Source organism: Podarcis cretensis, assembly GCF_951804945.1.
Source record: "Podarcis cretensis genome assembly, chromosome: 4".
Lineage (NCBI taxonomy): Eukaryota > Metazoa > Chordata > Lepidosauria > Squamata > Lacertidae > Podarcis > Podarcis cretensis.
This window is the reverse complement of record NC_137173.1, coordinates 2,661,185-2,678,818: the sequence shown is the minus strand read 5'-3', so window position 1 is coordinate 2,678,818 and position 17,634 is coordinate 2,661,185. Positions and strand designations below refer to the sequence as shown.

Sequence of the window (17,634 nt, the reverse complement as noted above, 5' to 3'; positions counted from 1 at the left end):
GTACGTCCGGCTTCCGAAAAGAGTTCCCCAAAAAACCAGAACAGTGTTTGGGTTCTAAGTTGTTTGAGTACCAAGGCATCTGAGAACCAAGGTACCAGTGTATTAATTCAACGCATTCTTAGTAGCTGTTTGTGACTCTTAGTAACTGTTTGCGACCCACAATGCAACACTGAACTTTGATCGGTGCAGATCTGTTCAGCTCTTAACATCCCAAGTAATTGGCTGCTTTATAACTTCGCAGCTGAAAATGACGGTAGTCTTTCATTTTGTTTTTTAAAGTGGCTTTTAATTGAATAACTTCAGGCTGTGGTGCCCTTGGGTGGGGGTGGGGGTGGGGGTGGGGTGTGTGGCAGGGCCAGCTTCCCTTTAATCCCCCAGCGTCCTCTTGGTGTTTGTCCTCCGAGCCCATTCTCACCATAAAGTTGTTTGTCTTCCCAGAGCACGGCTGGCTCATCTGGTAATAAATCTGGGCTGTGGGCCGGGAGATTGGGGGGGGGGGGTTGCTGATGATGATAAACAGCTTGCCCAGCAGACCCAGAGAGGAAAAGCAGCCTTTGCCAAGACAGCAGCAGAAGCAGCAGCAGCAGCAGCAGCAGCAGCGTCATCAGTGGGGAAAGATGTGATTTACTGCCCAGAGCATCCTCTATCCTCGTGGGCCTTTGCACTGAAGTGGAGGCGGCCCCTGATTGGTTGGGCAGCTGCAACAGCTGGGCTCTTTTTCAGGATGCCAAATAAAAGGCATTCCACCCCCCTCCAGCCTGGGAAAACAACCATTCTGGATCGCAAGCAGGATTCAATGCTTTTTCTAACGTGGGACGAGGCTCTGGCTATGGACTCTAACCCAACGGTCATGCAAGCTCAGTAAGTAGATAGGATAGCAAGCGCTATTCCTTCCTTGTATCATCCCATCCCTTGCAGGTTTCTAAGCAGGGGTTGGGTGGCCCTCTGCAGGGGGCTCTTCAGCTGTGGGGGTTAGACTTGATGGCTCTTGTGGGTGTCCCTTCCCCAGTGGGGTCCCTTCTATGCACAAATCGGTTTTCAATGAAGAAGAAGAAGAGTTTGGATTTGATATCCCGCTTTATCACTACCCTAAGGAGTCTCAAAGCAGCTCACATTCTCCTTTCCCTTCCTCCCCACAACAAACAGGTGAGTGTGTGAGTGGGGCTGAGAGACTTCAGAGAAGTGTGACTGGCCCAAGGTCACCCAGCAGCTGCATGTGGAGGAGCGGGGAAGCGAACCCAGTTCACCAGATTACGAGTCCACTGCTCGGGTGCTGATGAGAGTTGGAGGGCACCCAGTTGGCAAAGGCTGGAAGATGATCCGATTGCCTTAAGGGGTAATGTGCTTTGGGGGGGGTGCAGGAATGGAGCAGAGCAAGGTCCAAGTTGAGCCCACCAGTATCACTTGCAGTGTGGTAGAAGATGCTGAGCCCCACTGGACTTGACTGTGGGGCACAAAGTGTCTTGGGCTGGGGCAGTGCTAACTCCCCCCCCCCCAGTCTGAGGACTGTTGCTTGGCAGCCCTCACCACTGACTTCCCCCTATTGTATGTGCTGTGGGTTTACTCTGACCCTCTGCTTCCTGCCCTTTAACCTCAGAGATCAGTCAAGGGACCTGGATGCTCAAGACCGAACTGCACACCAGATCTTTGGGGAGATCTGTGATCCAGATATTCCTTTTAATGGAAACAGAGGGGAGGGGGCTGCAGATTTAATGGTGCCAGCATAGCTGTGCTGGGGGGAATGGAAACGTAACCCCTTGCCCTCTCTCCAGGTATTTCTTACTCACAAGGAAAGAAATGCAGGAATCCTAACTCCTCTTTTAAAGCCACCTATGTTGGTGCCCAAGGGACGCAGGTGGCGCTGTGGGTTAAAGCCTCAGCGCCTAGGACTTGCCGATTGAAAGGTCGGCGGTTCGAATCCCTGCGGCGGGGTGCGCTCCCGCTGCTCGGTCCCAGCGCCTGCCAACCTAGCAGTTCGAAAGCACCTCCGGGTGCAAGTAGATAAATAGGGACCGGTTACCAGCGGGAAGGTAAACGGCGTTTCCGTGTGCGGCTCTGGCTTGCCAGAGCAGCGATGTCACGCTGGCCACGTGACCCGGAAGTGTCTCCGGACAGCGCTGGCCCCTGGCCTCTTAAGTGAGATGGGCGCACAACCCCAGAGTCTGTCAAGACTGGCCCGTACGGGCAGGGGTACCTTTACCTTTACCTTTATGTTGGTGCCCATCACAGCCTCCTGTGGAAGGGAAATTCATAGTTTAACTCTGCAATTCATGAAGAAGGACTTCCTCTTGACCCATGGTCTGGAAGCCAAGCCTGATGAGGAGCGGTTGAAGGATCTTGGTATGTTTAGCCTGGGAAAGAGGAGACTGAGAGAAGATAAGGAGAGCTATCTCCAAATATCTTAAGGGCTGTCACATGGAAGAGGGAACAAGCTTGTTTTCTCCTGCTCTGGAGGGCAGGACTCGAACCCATTGCTTCAAGTTACACGAAAGGAGATTCCGACTAAACATACGGAAAAACCTCTTGACAGTATGAGCTGTTCAACCGTGGAACGGGCTTCCTTGGAAGGCGGTGGGCTCTTCTTCCTTGGAGGTTTTAAAGCAGAGGTTGGATAGGCCTCCGTCCTGGATGCTTTAGCTCAGATTCATGCCTTGCAGGGGGTTGGACTAGATGATCCTTGGGTTCCCCTCCAACTCTTGGATTCTATGATTCTCTCATTTGCCCCTATTTTTTCACTTTTATCATTTACTGCCCATAACTTTTAGTCCCCATTCCCAATTCTAAATCCCCTGACAGTGGTCATCAATGCTTTGTTCCAAAGGCAACTTACAACCCAGCACCGTTCCAGCCTGCCTCTCGTGTGTTGTTAGATGAATGGGAACAGAAACATGGATGTGCTTTGCATTTAAAGTTAGCCATGCAAATGAGCAGCTCGTCTGCTGCCATAATTAGTGCCCAAAGGAAAGCCGGTGCGAGTTTGTTGAACGCAGGGTTCCCAGAGATGCCACAGGGAGCAGTTCCAGTGATCTATTAGTGATTTATTAGAAGGAAGCCTGCAAAGTAAACAGCAAGCATTCGTCGTGACTTCCGCACCCGGACAAGCATGTCATGCAAAGACAGATTTAGGGGGGGGCAAGACCAATTTGCCCGCACATGGGGCTGAGACGAGAGGGTACTTCAGGGGGTGGGGTATAAATAATAAAATTATTAAAATGATGGTGGTGGTGAACAATGGAAGGGGTGAGGCTTGGAAGTACCAAATTTTGGCATCACAGAGGGCGCTACTGAAATTTTAAAGCCCCCAAACCGCCACTGATGTTATGCATTATAAAGATTAAAAAGAACAAAACGAATTGGACTCCTTGGCAGGTTTTGAATAAACATACACAAATTTATTTCTTAACATAATAGATGGATAGTTTAGAGATCTTTACATTTTTACAATATGCAGAGAACAATATGTGTTGATAAATCAGAGAGAGGAGCTGAGGGAAGACATAGGGGGGGAGGGGGGTTGTGGGGGGGGAGGGGGGAAATGGGAGGGAAATATAATTGTTAAAATAATTTGTTATGTGAAAATAATCAATAAAAATTCTAAAAAATAAAATAAAATAAATAAAAATAATAAAATGCATTATACAGCTGTATCTTGGATCCCAAACACCTTGCGAGTCGAATGCCACAAACCCAGAAGTGATTGTTCCGGTTTGCGAATGTTCTTTGGAATCGGAACGTCCAATGCAACTTCCATGCTTCCAATTGGCTGCAGGACCTTCCTGCAGCCAATCGGAAGCCGCGCCTTCGTTTCTGAACATTTTGGAAGTCGAATGGACTTCCGGAATGGATTCCGTTCGACTTCCGCGGTATGGCTGTATACAGAAAGTATCATATATCAGTTGGGCTAGAAACTTCTGTCAGTCCCAAGGCCAAAAGTCAAGCGTCCCATAGTCACAGAAGCAAAGCATCAAAGCCAGCCATTTAGCACATATCAAAGCAGTAAATGCCAATTAGTGTTGTTTTGACTGCCACTTTGGAGTTTGCTCTAGTTATCTCCCGCTTGGACTACTGCAATGCACTCTAAGTGGGGCTACCTTTGAAGGTGACTCGGAAACTACAACTAATTCAGAATGCGGCAGCTAGACTAGTGACTGGGGGCGGCCGCCGAGACCATATAACACCGGTCTTGAAAGACCTACATTGGCTCTCAGTACGTTTCCGAGCACAATTCAAAGTGTTGGTGCTGACCTTTAAAGCCCTAAACGGCCTCGGTCCAGTATACCTGAAGGAGCGTCTCCACGCCCATCATTCTACCCGGACGCTGAGATCCAGCGCGGTTCCCTTATTGTGAGAAGTGAGGTTACAGGGAACCAGGCAGAGGGCCTTCTCGGTAGTGGCACCCGCCTTGTGGAACACCCTCCCTTCAGCTGTGAAGGAAATAAGCAGCTATCCTAGCTTTAAAAGACACCTGAAGGCAGCCCTGTTCAGGAAAGTTTTTAATATTTAATGCTGTACTGTTTTTAACACTTGATTGGGAGCCGCCCAGAGTGGCTGGGAAAACTCAGCCATATGGGCAGGGTATAAATAATATATTATTATTATTATTATTATTATTATTATTATTATTATTATTATTATTATTACAAGCCTTTCGGAACATTTTCCCTGTTGAGTTTTCCCCATGTTGTCAAGCCCCATCTGCCCCTCACTTCCCTCCATGTGCAGAAGCTGCCTTCTTGAGTGTCAGGACCCACAAACGGTCTTGTCTGGCCCATCTTCCAGAGCCTGTCTTTGCTGCCCTTTTCTTGTGTTTGCAACCAGATTTCCAATTAACCTGTGTCAGAGAAAGCAATGTCAATAAATCCCTGGAGGCAGATGTCAATTTATGGAAAGTGGGGAGTGTGCGCCACAAAACAGCAACTTCCTCTTCATATCCTGTCTCTTGTCTTTCTGCCTGAGGCACCCATTACATAATCCGTACTAAAAGCTTATTATCACATGAATCCGGAACGAAGCAACTGCTGGCAATGTTCTGCACATACAGGAGGACTTCTTGGCCTGTTCATTTGGGCAAAGGGGGGCCATAGCTCAGTGGCAGAGGAACTGCCTTGCCTGCAGAAGTTCCCAGGTTCAATTTCTGGCTCCTCTAGGTAGGTCTGGGAGAGGCTCTAAAATCCTGCAGAGTCTTTGCAACCAGTCAGTGCTGGGTTAAATAGACCAGTGGTCTATTCAGTATAAGGCAGCTCCTTTGTCTCTGGGGTCCTTCCTGTGTGGCCCATTGTTGTTGTTGTTGTTGTTTAGTCGTTTAGTCGTGTCCGCCTCTTCGTGACCCCATGGACCAGAGCACGCCAGGCACTCCTGTCTTCCACTGCCTCCCACAGTTTGGTCAAACTCATGTTTGTAGCTTCGAGAACACTGTCCCACCATCTCGTCTTCTGTCGTCCCCCTCTCCTTGGGCCCTCCATCTTTCCCAACATCAGGGTCTTTTCCAGGGAGTCTTCTCTTCTCATGAGGTGGCCAAAGTCTTGGAGCCTCAGCTTCAGGATCTGTCATTCCAGTGAGTACTCAGGGCTGATTTCCTTCAGAATGGACACATTTGATCTTCTTGCAGTCCATGGGACTCTCAAGAGTCTCCTCCAGCACCAGAATTCAAAAGCATCAATTCTTCGGCGATCAGCCTTCTTTATGGTCCAGCTCTCACTTCCATACATCACTACAGGGAAAACCATGGCTTTAACTATACGGACCTTTGTCGGCAAGGTGATGTCTCTGCTTTATGTGGCCCATTAGCCAGTGTTTGATTTGCTGCATTCCAGCCTTGCAAGGGGGTTGGTCTAGATGGCCCCTGGTGTCCCTTCCAACTCTACAATTTTATGTTTCTTCAGATTTATTTTTTATTTTGCCAAAGTAATAATAAATAAATAAATAAATAAATAAGAATAAAAATGTGCACCCCCACCTCCGGGAGCCTTCCGTTGTAACTATCCAACTTCCCAAAACTTCAACGCCTCTTGCGATGGTTTGACCCTTTTCCGTTTTAACTGTACAAATTCTACAAACACCCTCCATATCTCCTCAAAATCATTTCTTCTGCATATTCCCCATCTCACATTAATAGAACATGCTAATTTATCATGAATAGCTATATCCCACACCTCTTTGTACCATTCTTCCATTTTATAGTCACCTTGCCCCCTTCCACTTCCTAGCTATAATAACTTGTGCCAATAAATCTGTGAGCAAGACCTTCGTAGCCTGTGAACCTTCCACCCCATCATAATTTTTAAATGCTTTATTAATTTTTGCAAAAACAAAATTGACAAAAGAATCCAAAATCAATACATATTACAAAAAGGAGGGGAAATAGATTCATACGTAACAGATTCCATTATGACTTCCAATCATCCCAACGTGTTTCCTGGGGTGCATTTTTGACTGCCCACTTTCCATTGTCTCTCACAGATTGTCTCAATTGTTTTGATTTTGTAAATTTTACACCCCATTGTAAATTGATAATAATAGTACCTCTGGACTTACGGTTAGCTTTAACCCAGTGATTTCTGTTATCTCCTTAAACACTCTTTGCCAAAAAAATAATAATTGTACATATATGCACCTCCACCACATGTGAACGTAAGTCCCGGTTTCCGGTCATCCCCTCCAGCATAACACCAAATATTCCTTGTTTATTTGATTTAATCTGACTGGCGTTAAATACCATGTCCAAACTAACTCCTAATAATTTTCTGTTAATTCTATGCTTCTAGGGACGCAGGTGGCGCTGTGGGTTAAAGCCTCAGCGCCTAGGGCTTGCCGATTGAAAGGTCGGCGGTTCGAATCCCTGCGGCGGGGTGCGCTCCCGCTGCTCGGTCCCAGCGCCTGCCAACCTAGCAGTTCGAAAGCACCTCCAGGTGCAAGTAGATAAATAGGGACCGCTTACCAGCGGGAAGGTAAACGGCGTTTCCGTGTGCGGCTCTGGCTCTGGCCAGAGCAGCGATGTCACGCTGGCCACGTGACCCGGAAGTGTCTCCGGACAGCGCTGGCCCCTGGCCTCTTAAGTGAGATGGGCGCACAACCCCAGAGTCTGTCAAGACTGGCCCGTACGGGCAGGGGTACCTTTACCTTTACCTAATTCTATGCTTCTACAATTCCTGGAGATCACACAGTAATACAGAGCTGGTTTTCTTTCAATTCCAGACCATGACACGGCGCCCAAGGCAGGATGGAACCTCCCGAGCCAGACGCTCCCAACGCCTCCTTCTACCAGCCTTCCGTGCTCCTCCTGATGGGCATCCCTGGAATGGGCAAGAGCCACCATAGACTCGTCTCCATCCCCTTCTGCTTGCTTTACCTTGTGGCCCTCTTGGGGAACTGCATCATCCTCTTCATCATTGGCAGAACGACCAGTCTCCATGAGCCCATGTATTACTTCCTCTCCATGTTGGCCCTCATGGACCTGGGCCTGGTTCTGTGCACCCTCCCGACCACGCTGGGCATCTTCTGGTTCGACGTCAGGGCGATTGGCTTTGATGCCTGCCTCACCCAGATGTATTTCATCCATGTCGTCTCCATGCTGGAATCCTCAGTGCTGCTGGCCATGGCCTTTGACCGCTTTGTGGCCATCTCACGCCCCCTGAGGTACAAAGCCATCTTGACCAAGCCAACCATTGTCAAGATAGGCCTGGCCATGTTGCTGAGGGCAGCCGTCTCCCTGCTCCCGATCCCTTTTCTTCTCAGGAGGCTAACGTACTGCAGCGACAACAGCCTCTCCCACTCCTTTTGCTTGCATCCTGACATCATGAAGCTGGCCTGCAAAGACGTTGACATCAGCGTCAACGTTCTGTACGGCTTAATCATCATTCTTTCAACCGCTGGGATAGATTCGCTCCTCATTGTGCTGTCTTATTTCCTGATCATCAGGACTGTCATCAAGGTGGGTCCCAAGGGGAAGTGCCTGAAGGCTTTGAATACCTGTGTCTCTCACATCTGTGCGGTCCTCATTTTTTTCATCCCCATGATTGGCCTATCCATCATCCATCGATTTGGCAACGGTGTGGACCCGCTTGTAAAAGCCATGGTTGCCTACGTCTACCTGATCGTGCCCCCCGCTTTGAACCCTATCATTTACAGTATTAAATCCAAGCAGATCCGGAAAGCCATCTGGAAGCTGTTGCTTTGGAAGACGGTCCCTCTTTGAAATGGAGCGGAGAGGTCAAGCAGGAACTGTTTCAGTTCAGCCGTTGTGAAACTAGCCATGTTGCAATTCCCTGGACAGTTTTGTATTCTGTGGAGCTGCCTGCACCAAATTTGCAAAGGAAACCAGCACACTGTTTGACAGTGGAATTTGCTGCCACGGAGTGTGGTGGAGTCTCCTTCTTTGGAGGTCTTTAAGCAGAGGCTTGACAACCATATGTCAGGAGTGCTCTGATGGTGTTTCCTGCTTGGCAGGGGGTTGGACTCGATGGCCCTTGTGGTCTCTTCCAACTCTATGATTCTATGATTCAATGATTGACAACTCTACCTAATTGCAAAAAGAGCTGAAGCAAATAGGAAGATCAGAACGTGTCACTGTGAAGCTGGCGCCATCTTCCACCTGAAGGGCTCTCACTGGGAATATGGAGCAAGCTTGTTTTCTGTTGCTCCACAGGGGAGGACAAGAACCACAGATCCAAATGACAAGAAAGACTCCGACTAAACACTAGGAAGAACATTCTGATGCTAAGAGCCATTCAACAGTAGAACAGACTCACTCAGAAGGTGGTGGACTCTCGTTCCTTGGAGGTTTTTAAGCAGAGGTTGGATGGTTGTCTGTCGTGGATGCTCTAGCTGTGATTCCTGCATTGCAGGGGTTGGACTAGATGACCCTTGGGGTCCCTTCCAACTGTGCAATTCTACAATTCCATGACTCTGTGAAGCATACCGTCAGTTCAACACCAAACTGTAGCAGTCGCAATGCTTCTCACTTAGGTGCATCAAGGCAGTTTTTCTGTTTTGCATTTAGGTTCTGATTTATGTCTTGGGAAGTGAAAAATGTGCCAAACTTTGTATTTCGGGTAGATTAAACCAATTAATCTTTGGCTGTGTCTCACACAATGCTTTGGAACACACTTTTACTGTACTGCCAAGGCCAAGATTTTCAAAGGGGTCTTGGAACATTTCTCTGGAGCCAGCCCAGCCCAGAGATCAGGGAACAAATCACAGAAGGGAGAGAAAACACCGTGTCAGGGAAATCTGCTTCCTGGTCCATAAAGCAAGGTGTCTATAGGTCAGATTATCACACACCTGCATAGACAAGTGAAGTCTGGCTCACATAAGAGGCGACATGCCTCACAGCCCACAACTGGCCACGTCACTGCTATTTCCTGTGTTGTCATCAGTAGGTCAAGTACCACCTTTTCCTGTTGCCTAGAGTGGACACCCAGGGGAACGTGGCTCCAAACAGGGAGGATTTCTTGCAGTACCTGTTGGGAGCAACCTCCTTCTGACTATGACCAGGTCGATGGGCGTGACCCTACCTGGTGCAAATAAAAGGGCCAGGCACATGGCTATCTCCCTCTTACCTGCTTCTCCCTTTCGTCCTTCTGGATTTCCACTGCTCCTGGCTCTTAGCCAGCGCAAGGCTCATCCTTTACAAAGGATGGAGCCCACAAGTAGCAAGTCTGAGATTTAGCACAGACTTCATTTTCTCTACAGATGAAACTGTATGAAGCCTGCCTTCAGATTACGGCTTGTTATTTTCAAGAAGTCTGTGTTGTGTTATTCTTATTTTAAGAGGGAAAGAAAGGGGAAATTTACCAGGAAGAATTCACTTTGCACAAGGCAGACTGGGTTGCTTAATTAAAAGATTCTAATGAGTCATCAACTGCTTCCAACAAGTTTGAAATATACTCGGAGTCCTGTAGTGATTTCATGCTCTTTATTGCAGCTTGTAAAACAGTGATTGAATTGCCCCCCCCAAAAAAAACCTCAGGCTTTTATATACATTATTTACCCAATGAGTCCCATCTGATTGGCTGATTCTGCTTCCCTCCTGGAGCCTGATTGGTGTTTTCTTGCAGGCCAATCAATTGTTGCATTCTAGGATCCTACCAGCCTAATAGGCTGATTAACTTCTTCCTGGAGCCTGATTGGCGTTTTCCTGCAGGCCAATCAGTTGTTACATTCTAGGATCCTACCAGCCTAATAGGCTGGTTAACTTCTTCCTGGAGCCTGATTGGTCTTCTCCTGCAAGCCAATCAGTTGTTGCATTCTAGGATCCTGCTTGCCTATTGTTCTAGGATCCAAGCTTAGTACCTAACAAAGTTGCAAGGGAATGTTGCAAGGGAACTAGCATGAGTGAGGAGGGATCATATCAAAACAATAAACCCTCTCCTACCTTCCTAAACGTTCCCACACAATGAGTCAGTGGGATTGCTTCCTCTTGCCTTGGATGGAAGAGGCTGGGACCCCTGAAGACCCCTGAGTATCTTGGAGGGAATGGTGAGAATCACCATTTCTGATGGAGTGAGCCCTGAATGTGTGGGGGTCCACTGGAGAACTCTCCTCATCCAGGGAAAGGGTCTGGGTCGTGAATAACAGAGAGCCTGTGGTTAGAGTATTGACCCTGGGGAATCAGAGCTCATATCCCCACCAAGACATGAAGCCCATCAAGGTGTCACACACACACACAGCCTCACAGGGTTGTTGAGGGAATAAGATGTGGAAGGGGAGAACCATGGACACCACCTGGAAGAAAAGTTGGGATGTCAGCGTATTAAACAAACAACACATAATGAGTGACAACTCCAGATAACAAGAGTTGCAATGAGCCACGAGATTTTTAAGGCTTTGCTGGTTTGCGACAGTATTATGTTGGTTTGATTAGGTCTGTTCTGACAGGTATTTTTATAGTTTCATTTTCTAAGTGATATGTTGCTTTTAAAAAATCATTTTAGCAAGGTATGTTTGGACACATTTGCTTATAATTGTAAATGGAATGCAATTGTTCTCCCATCCCTAAGTGTGGGTTGTTGTTGTTGTTGTTAAAATGTGTTTTATTGAAGTAAACCAAACCAATCTATACAATAAAAATAACAGAAGTGCGAGAAAGCAGTGCAGTACGTATATCGTAAAGACACTTAATATTAGTTGGCCAAGTCCTTAAATCCTTTAGGAAAGCCAAATTTCGCATTGTTCTTCAGAGAGGGAGTTGTGTGTGTCTTCATTTGTTGCATATAAGATAAAATCCCACCAGACATCATGGGACTTGTACAGGGTCATCTGAGCCTTGGGCAGTAAGTAATTTATAAGTTATTTTTTCAGCTAATGCTGAAATCCACATATTTCTATACCAAAGTGAAATCTGGAAGTCTGCCTGAGTCTCAGCTGGATCCGGAAGCAGCTCAAAGTCCCACGAGGTTCATCATCATCATTTTTAATTTGTATACCGTCTTTCTACCTTACAATACTCAAGGCGGTTTACAAGCTGAAGAAACAAAAAATGTACATCTTATAACAATCTAATGCAATACAAAAATGAGATAATAAAACTTAAAAATAAGCAACCGACATCAAAAAGTAACATTCAACAATTATTAGAATAGTATAAAATAATAATATCAACATATAAAAGTTTAAACAGAAGTCCACACAATAGTTACAATAAATAATTTCTAAACTGTAATCAGTAAAACAATGGCAAGGCACACTACATAAAATAATACAGTACAAATTGAGAAGCAGAGACTAGAGGATGGTTCATATGGAGAGAACCTTTGGCTTACCTTATTTACTTAATATTAGGTTGGCCAAGTCCTTAGGACCTTCAGGAAACCCAAATTTCAGATTGCACTGCAGAGAGGGAGTTCTGTGTGTCTTTATTTGTTGCAAAGAAGAAGAAGATTTTTATTCATACCCCGCCCTCCCCGGCCGAGAACGGGCTCAGGGTGGCTAACACCAAATATAAAATACAGCTTAAAAAAAGCAAAGAACCAATTGATTAAAATATAGCTTAAAATACAGCTTAAAATGCAGCCTTATTTTACTGGCGACTCACAAATCAAGACCAGAAGGGGATGAAATATTCACCAGGGTCAGCTATCCATGCTGGTCCTATATGGGCCAGCAAAAGGCCCGAGGGAAAATTTATATACAGGATCCCATATAAGGGGTTCCATCAAAAAAAGAGAGGAGGATCAGACTGAGTCCAGACCAAAGGCCAGGTGGAACAACTCCCTCTTGCAGGCCCTGCGGAAAGATGTCAAATCCCACAGGGCCCTGGTCTCCCGTGACAGAGCGTTCCACCTGTTCGGGGCCAGTGCTGAAAAGGCCCTGGCCCTGGTTGAGGCCAACCTAACATCCTTGAGGCCCTCCAAAATGTTGTTATTTATGGACCATAAGGTCCTCCATGGGGCATACCAGGAGAGGCGGTCCCGTTGGTCCGAGGGTCCGAGGCCGCGAAGGGCTTTAAAGGTCAGAACCAGCACCTTAAACCTGACCCTGTACTCCACCAGGAGCCAGTGTAGCTGGTAAGATAAAAGATAAAATCCCACCAGACATCATGGGACTTGTACAGGGTCATCCGAGCCTTTGGCAGCAAGTAATTTATAAGTCATTTTTTCAGCTAATGCTGAAATCCACATATTTCTATACCAAAGTAAAATCTGGAAATCATGTAAGGTTTTCGGTGCTGGATAGAGGTTTGGGTGTTGGACTCTATGACCGGGGGGACCAGGGTTCGAATTCCCACCCAGCCATGAAGCTCCCTGGGGTTGACCTTGGGGAGAAAAAGGTGGGATATAAACGGAATAACTGAAATAAATAAGATTTTCTATTTTGGAGCAATGGAGGTTCTGGCAGCCGCTAGCCTCCTGGTCAAGAGTTCATGAGAGCTGACAAAGTGGCAAAACTGACTGGGAGAAACAGAAATCAAGAAGACAAGAAATTCAACAAAGAATGGAAAAAAATTATAATGAACTTGAAGAACACTGTAAAATTTTTAAAACGTTAGCAGGATTGACATAACACTTGTAATATAACAATTTTATGGTTAAAATTGGATTTAAACGAAAATTTGATAAATATTATAAGATGCAGTGGAAAAAGATTTACAATGGAAACCATGTGGGCGGGGGGGAGGGGGAGGTCCAAGGATTCAGGCGATCCTATATATGTATAACACTGATTATATTTGAATGTAAGTTATATTTGTAAAAACTGAAAATAAAATTCTTTTTAAAAAGAGTTCATGAGAGCTGAAACTTTTCAATTGATTGTCCCACAGCTTGGGCAAAAAAAAAGCAGTGGTGATGTTGGAATGGGATGCTTGAGTGAAATTAAAACACCTGTCCGCTCCTGGCGCCAGAGACCATCACAATGAGGTTTCTCCACATTGTAGCTCTTCTCCTCATTGTAGCTCTTTCCACACTCTCGTTAAGAATTTCAGAAACTGATTTGGCTTCCACAATCAGACCACAGAAGGAATTGACTGGATCTGTTCTAATGTGTTTGTTTTGTTGTGTTGTGTTGTGTTGTGTTGTGTTGTGTTGTGTTGTGTTGTGTTGTGTTGTGTTGTGGGGTGTGTGTGTGTGTGTGTAAGAGAAAGAAAAGTCGCAGACTATTTCTCCCATCGTGACACATGTGGAAATGCTATAGGGCTGCAATTTTCAGCAGACTTGCAAGAGGGTAAACCCCATAGATGGTGATCCTTACTTCCATGTGAACATGCATACAATACTATTGTACATCTTTAGAAAATGAAACAGAGGGGGGAGGAAATCAACAGTAAAAGAAACATACTTCGGAGACCTCAAATACCCACCTACTGTATATATGAAAAACGTGTTTTAATATGACTTTTACAGTAAAAGAAACAACATTTTGTTACATGCCACCCCGATCTCTGAGTGGTGAGAGAATCCGGGGGGTTCCAGGTATTGGCTGTGTCCTAGATGACTTCTCTCATGTGCCCCCCCTTGTTTCAACTCTTTCTATGGGGCAGTTCAGTAGAGCTTGTTCAACAGAACCAGAGAAAAGTTCACAACGTTCAGGTACGGCCGTTCTGGAAGCGTTGATTCCAGGCTGAGCTCCATGCTTTCTCCTATGGGCTTTCTGTGGTTCTTGTTAGAATCATAGAATCATAGAGTTGGAAGAGACCACAAGGGCCATCGAGTCCAACCCCCTGCCAAGGAGGAAACACCATCAGAGCACTCCTGACATATGGTTGTCAAGCCTCTGCTTAAAGACCTCCAAAGAAGGAGACTCCACCACACTCCTGGGCAGCAAATTCCACTGTCAAACAGCTCTTACTGTCAGGAAGTTCTTCCTAATGTTTGGGTGGAATCTTCTTTCTTGTAGTTTGGATCCATTGCTCTGTGTCCGCTTCTCTTTAAACGTTCAGTAAATGATCTCTGGACGCAGGTGGCGCTGTGGGTTAAAGCCTCAGCGCCTAGGACTTGCCGATCGAAAGGTCGGCGGTTCGAATCCCTGCGGCGGGGTGCGCTCCCGCTGCTCGGTCCCAGCGCCTGCCAACCTAGCAGTTCGAAAGCACCTCCGGGTGCAAGTAGATAAATAGGGACCGCTTACCAGCGGGAAGGTAAACGGCGTTTCCGTGTGTGGCTCTGGCTCTGGCTCTGGCTCGCCAGAGCAGCGATGTCACGCTGGCCACGTGACCCGGAAGTGTCTCCGGACAGCGCTGGCCCCTGGCCTCTTAAGTGAGATGGGCGCACAACCCCAGAGTCTGTCAAGACTGGCCCGTACGGGCAGGGGTACCTTTACCTTTACCTTAAATGATCTCTATGCAAAATGGAAAAGGGACACTCTGTGCGTTGCCTTGGTAGAGAGCAATGTGTCCCTAGGCCTTGGAGGAACATTTTAGAGACGTTATAAACATGCCTTGTTCTTCCTGCTCATTGCTTGAGTGTGTGTGATATGGACACAAAGGGGGGGGGGGACACGCGAACCACGGAGCCCCAGGCAAACACCTATTCCTGATCTTTCCCGATTACAAACCCCACCAGAGAGAAAGTCCTAGTGCTGTAGCAGAGCCAGACACAGCGAGGGACCTCAGTTCTCAATGGGAGGCCAGCCGGGGTCATCAGCATTTGACAGCTGGCCAATCAGCGACTGCAAAACAGCGCCATGAACAGGCGAAGGCGAGCACTGCAACTGCGAGAAAAGGAGCTCAGCTCCGTTGGCAGGAGAAGCGTGGGACCCCCTGCTGAGAGAAGAGCGAAAGTGTCGATTCCAAGCGGATACAATGTATCTGGTCTTGGCCCCATATTAGCCTATGTGAAAACTCTCGGGAAAGGAAAGCAGGAGGCGTCCCCCAAAAAGCATCTCTGGAAGTGTGCAATGTGCGCTAGAGAGAAAAACGCAGAGGGGAGATCTGGGCATGCTGGGCTTTGCAAGGGTTAAAGGGAACCGAGCTGCCTTCCTAGAGAGGACAGGAAGCAAGGGGGGGCAGGTCCTCCAGAGCCAAGGCCCCTCCCTCCCCAGTCCTTTCCTGCAAGGAAGGGGGGGTGTTGCTTTGGTGTCTCTCCTGCAAGGGCTGCCTCGCTGCCCCCTCCTGGGATCTGGTGAGTCTCCTCTCTGGGATCTGGTGGGGGTCCCAGGGCTGCAGCAGGGGAGGGGGCCTGGGGGGCCTGATCTGCTCCTGCGGGGGGGGGGGGGAGGTCAGGGAGGAGAGGGTCCTGCCAGGGAGGGGCCAGGTCTGCCACGCTCTCCTTCCTGCAGATCAGAGGATCTCAAACTCATTTGGCCCTCCGCCCCCCCTTCAGAAAAAATCTCCCTTCTTTACACAAAGGAATCCCTAGGACTTTAACTCTGTGTGACGTCGCTCAGCCTCATTGCACAACAGAGGAAACATCTGCAAATGGTTTTCCAAAGCTGGACGAGGAGGTGGACTACCCCCCCCAAAAAAAAATGGTGGGAGAGAGAGGCCAGGAATAAAGAGAGGGATCCCAGCCCATAGTCTGGCTGCTGCATTGCAATCCAGTTTCCCAGTGTCTCCCAGGGCAGCTCCCCACGGAGGCCACTGCAGCAATCCCCTCGCACCCAGAGCATGGCATCCCAGGACCACATCCTCTCTGTCCCAAAGGGATTGTTGATGGCAAAGCAGCCGGGAATGGGCGCTGCTCCTCATTGAGCCTCCAGGGACCTTGGCATCAATGGCTGTCTAGAGCCAGTGTGGTGTAGTGGTTAAGAGTGGTGGACTCGTAATCTGGTGAACGGGGTACTCGTCTCCGCTCCTCCACATGCAGCTGCTGGTGACCTTGGGCCAGTCACACTTCTCTGAAGTCTCTCAGCCCCACTCACCTCACAGTGTTTGTTGTGGGGGAGGAAGGGAAAGGAGATTGTTAGCCGCTTTGAGACTCCTTAAAGGGAGTGAAAGGCGGGATATCAAATCCAAACTCTTCTTCTTCTTCTTCTAGTTAAGCTATCAAATACAATAATAATAAAAAATTACCCACATAATTTCAAGGGAGGTGTCTTAGGCCCCACCCACTTGGCCCTTGTCCAGATACATTCCTGGCCCTCGGAGCAGAGAAAAAGGGACCGCACCCCTGGAGTCTGCCTTGAGAGTGGCAGAGAGTCCAAGTGCAAGAAAAGGAGACAGAAGCAGGGGAGTGGGGTGGGGGGAGAGCAACTCCTGAGGACCCCCAGGTGAGGACCCCCACTAGAGCCATTCATCCATTTCCCACAAGATACAAATGACTCCCTTGTCAGTCAGTTCTGACTTCATGCATTGACTGGAAGGCAGGAGCAACCAGGCTGATTCATCTCCCAGAAATCCCTTCACTTCCCTCCACATTTTGTATTGCAATCTTCCTTCTAGGAGATCTAGGGTCTGCTTTCTCCTTCTTTTTCTTCTTCCCCCTCTTCTTCTTCTTCTCCCTCTTCTTCTTCAGATGATAGCTCATGGTCTGGGATGCGGCACACTTCAGCCCCGGTTCCCTCCAAGACTCATCCATGCTTGCTCAGGGAACCATTTTCCCCCCTGTCCTACAAATTCTGTAACAGAACAATGTATTTGCTTTGTAGGATTTGCTAGAGCTTCTCATATAGACGGACAGAACTTGGCAGAAGACCAAAGGGTTCCTTCCGATCTCTCAGAGGCTTCCTGAGAGCACAGATGGATCATCGAGACTCAGCTGGCCCTGGAGCAGGAAGAGGCCATGCCAACCAAACTGGGAGCAGTGGGGAATTCTGGGGAAACTCTGTGCAGAAGATCCTGGGTGAGGAGGACACCCTCCGCTCAGAGGTGCAGAGCCAGCAGTTGAGGCAGTTCTGCTGCCAGGAGGCCAAAGGACCCCGAGAGGTTTGCAGCCGACTCTACCACCTTGACCATCAGTGGCTGAAGCCAGAAAGGCACACAAAGGCTGAGATGCTGGACCTGGTGATCTTGGAGCAGTTCCTGGCTGTCCTTCCCCTGGAGATGGAGAGCTGGGTGAGGGACTGTGGAGCGGAGACCAGTTCCCAGGCGGTGGCCCTGGCCGAAGGTTTTCTCCTGAGTCAGGCAGAGGAGAGAAAGCAGGTGAGAGAGACTTTCCTCTGGATACTCCCAAGGGGCTCCAAACAGGATGGAGAACATCCCATAATGCTGTACTGATGGCCCATCCTTTTTCTGGGAAGGCATCCATGGAATGAGATCTCTCACCC

At 47.9% G+C, this 17,634-nt stretch overlaps 2 protein-coding genes across 5 annotated transcripts in view; both read left to right on the top strand.

The window, feature by feature from the left end:
• Positions 1–17,634, top strand: part of LOC307214690 (uncharacterized protein) — an 84,606-nt gene that overhangs the window by 14,532 nt on the left and 52,440 nt on the right. For 2 of the 4 annotated variants that reach the window (XM_079973560.1, XM_079973562.1), the window contains exons 1-2: positions 15,148–15,551; positions 17,017–17,509. The exons of 1 other annotated variant lie outside the window; for it this stretch is intronic. In XM_079973560.1, the coding sequence (XP_079829686.1) occupies positions 17,108–17,509 (402 nt within the window). In that variant the 5' untranslated portion in view covers positions 15,148–15,551; positions 17,017–17,107. Of the gene's footprint in view, positions 1–15,147; positions 15,552–17,016; positions 17,510–17,634 lie in introns of those variants that run through there. One more of the 4 variants, XM_079973561.1, reaches the window with a different exon arrangement.
• Positions 658–8,328, top strand: LOC307214956 (olfactory receptor 51G2-like). Its single transcript, XM_079974072.1, has 2 exons — positions 658–861; positions 7,195–8,328. The coding sequence occupies exon 2, from the start codon at positions 7,220–7,222 to the stop codon at positions 8,192–8,194; it is 975 nt and encodes a 324-aa protein (XP_079830198.1). The 5' UTR covers positions 658–861; positions 7,195–7,219; the 3' UTR covers positions 8,195–8,328.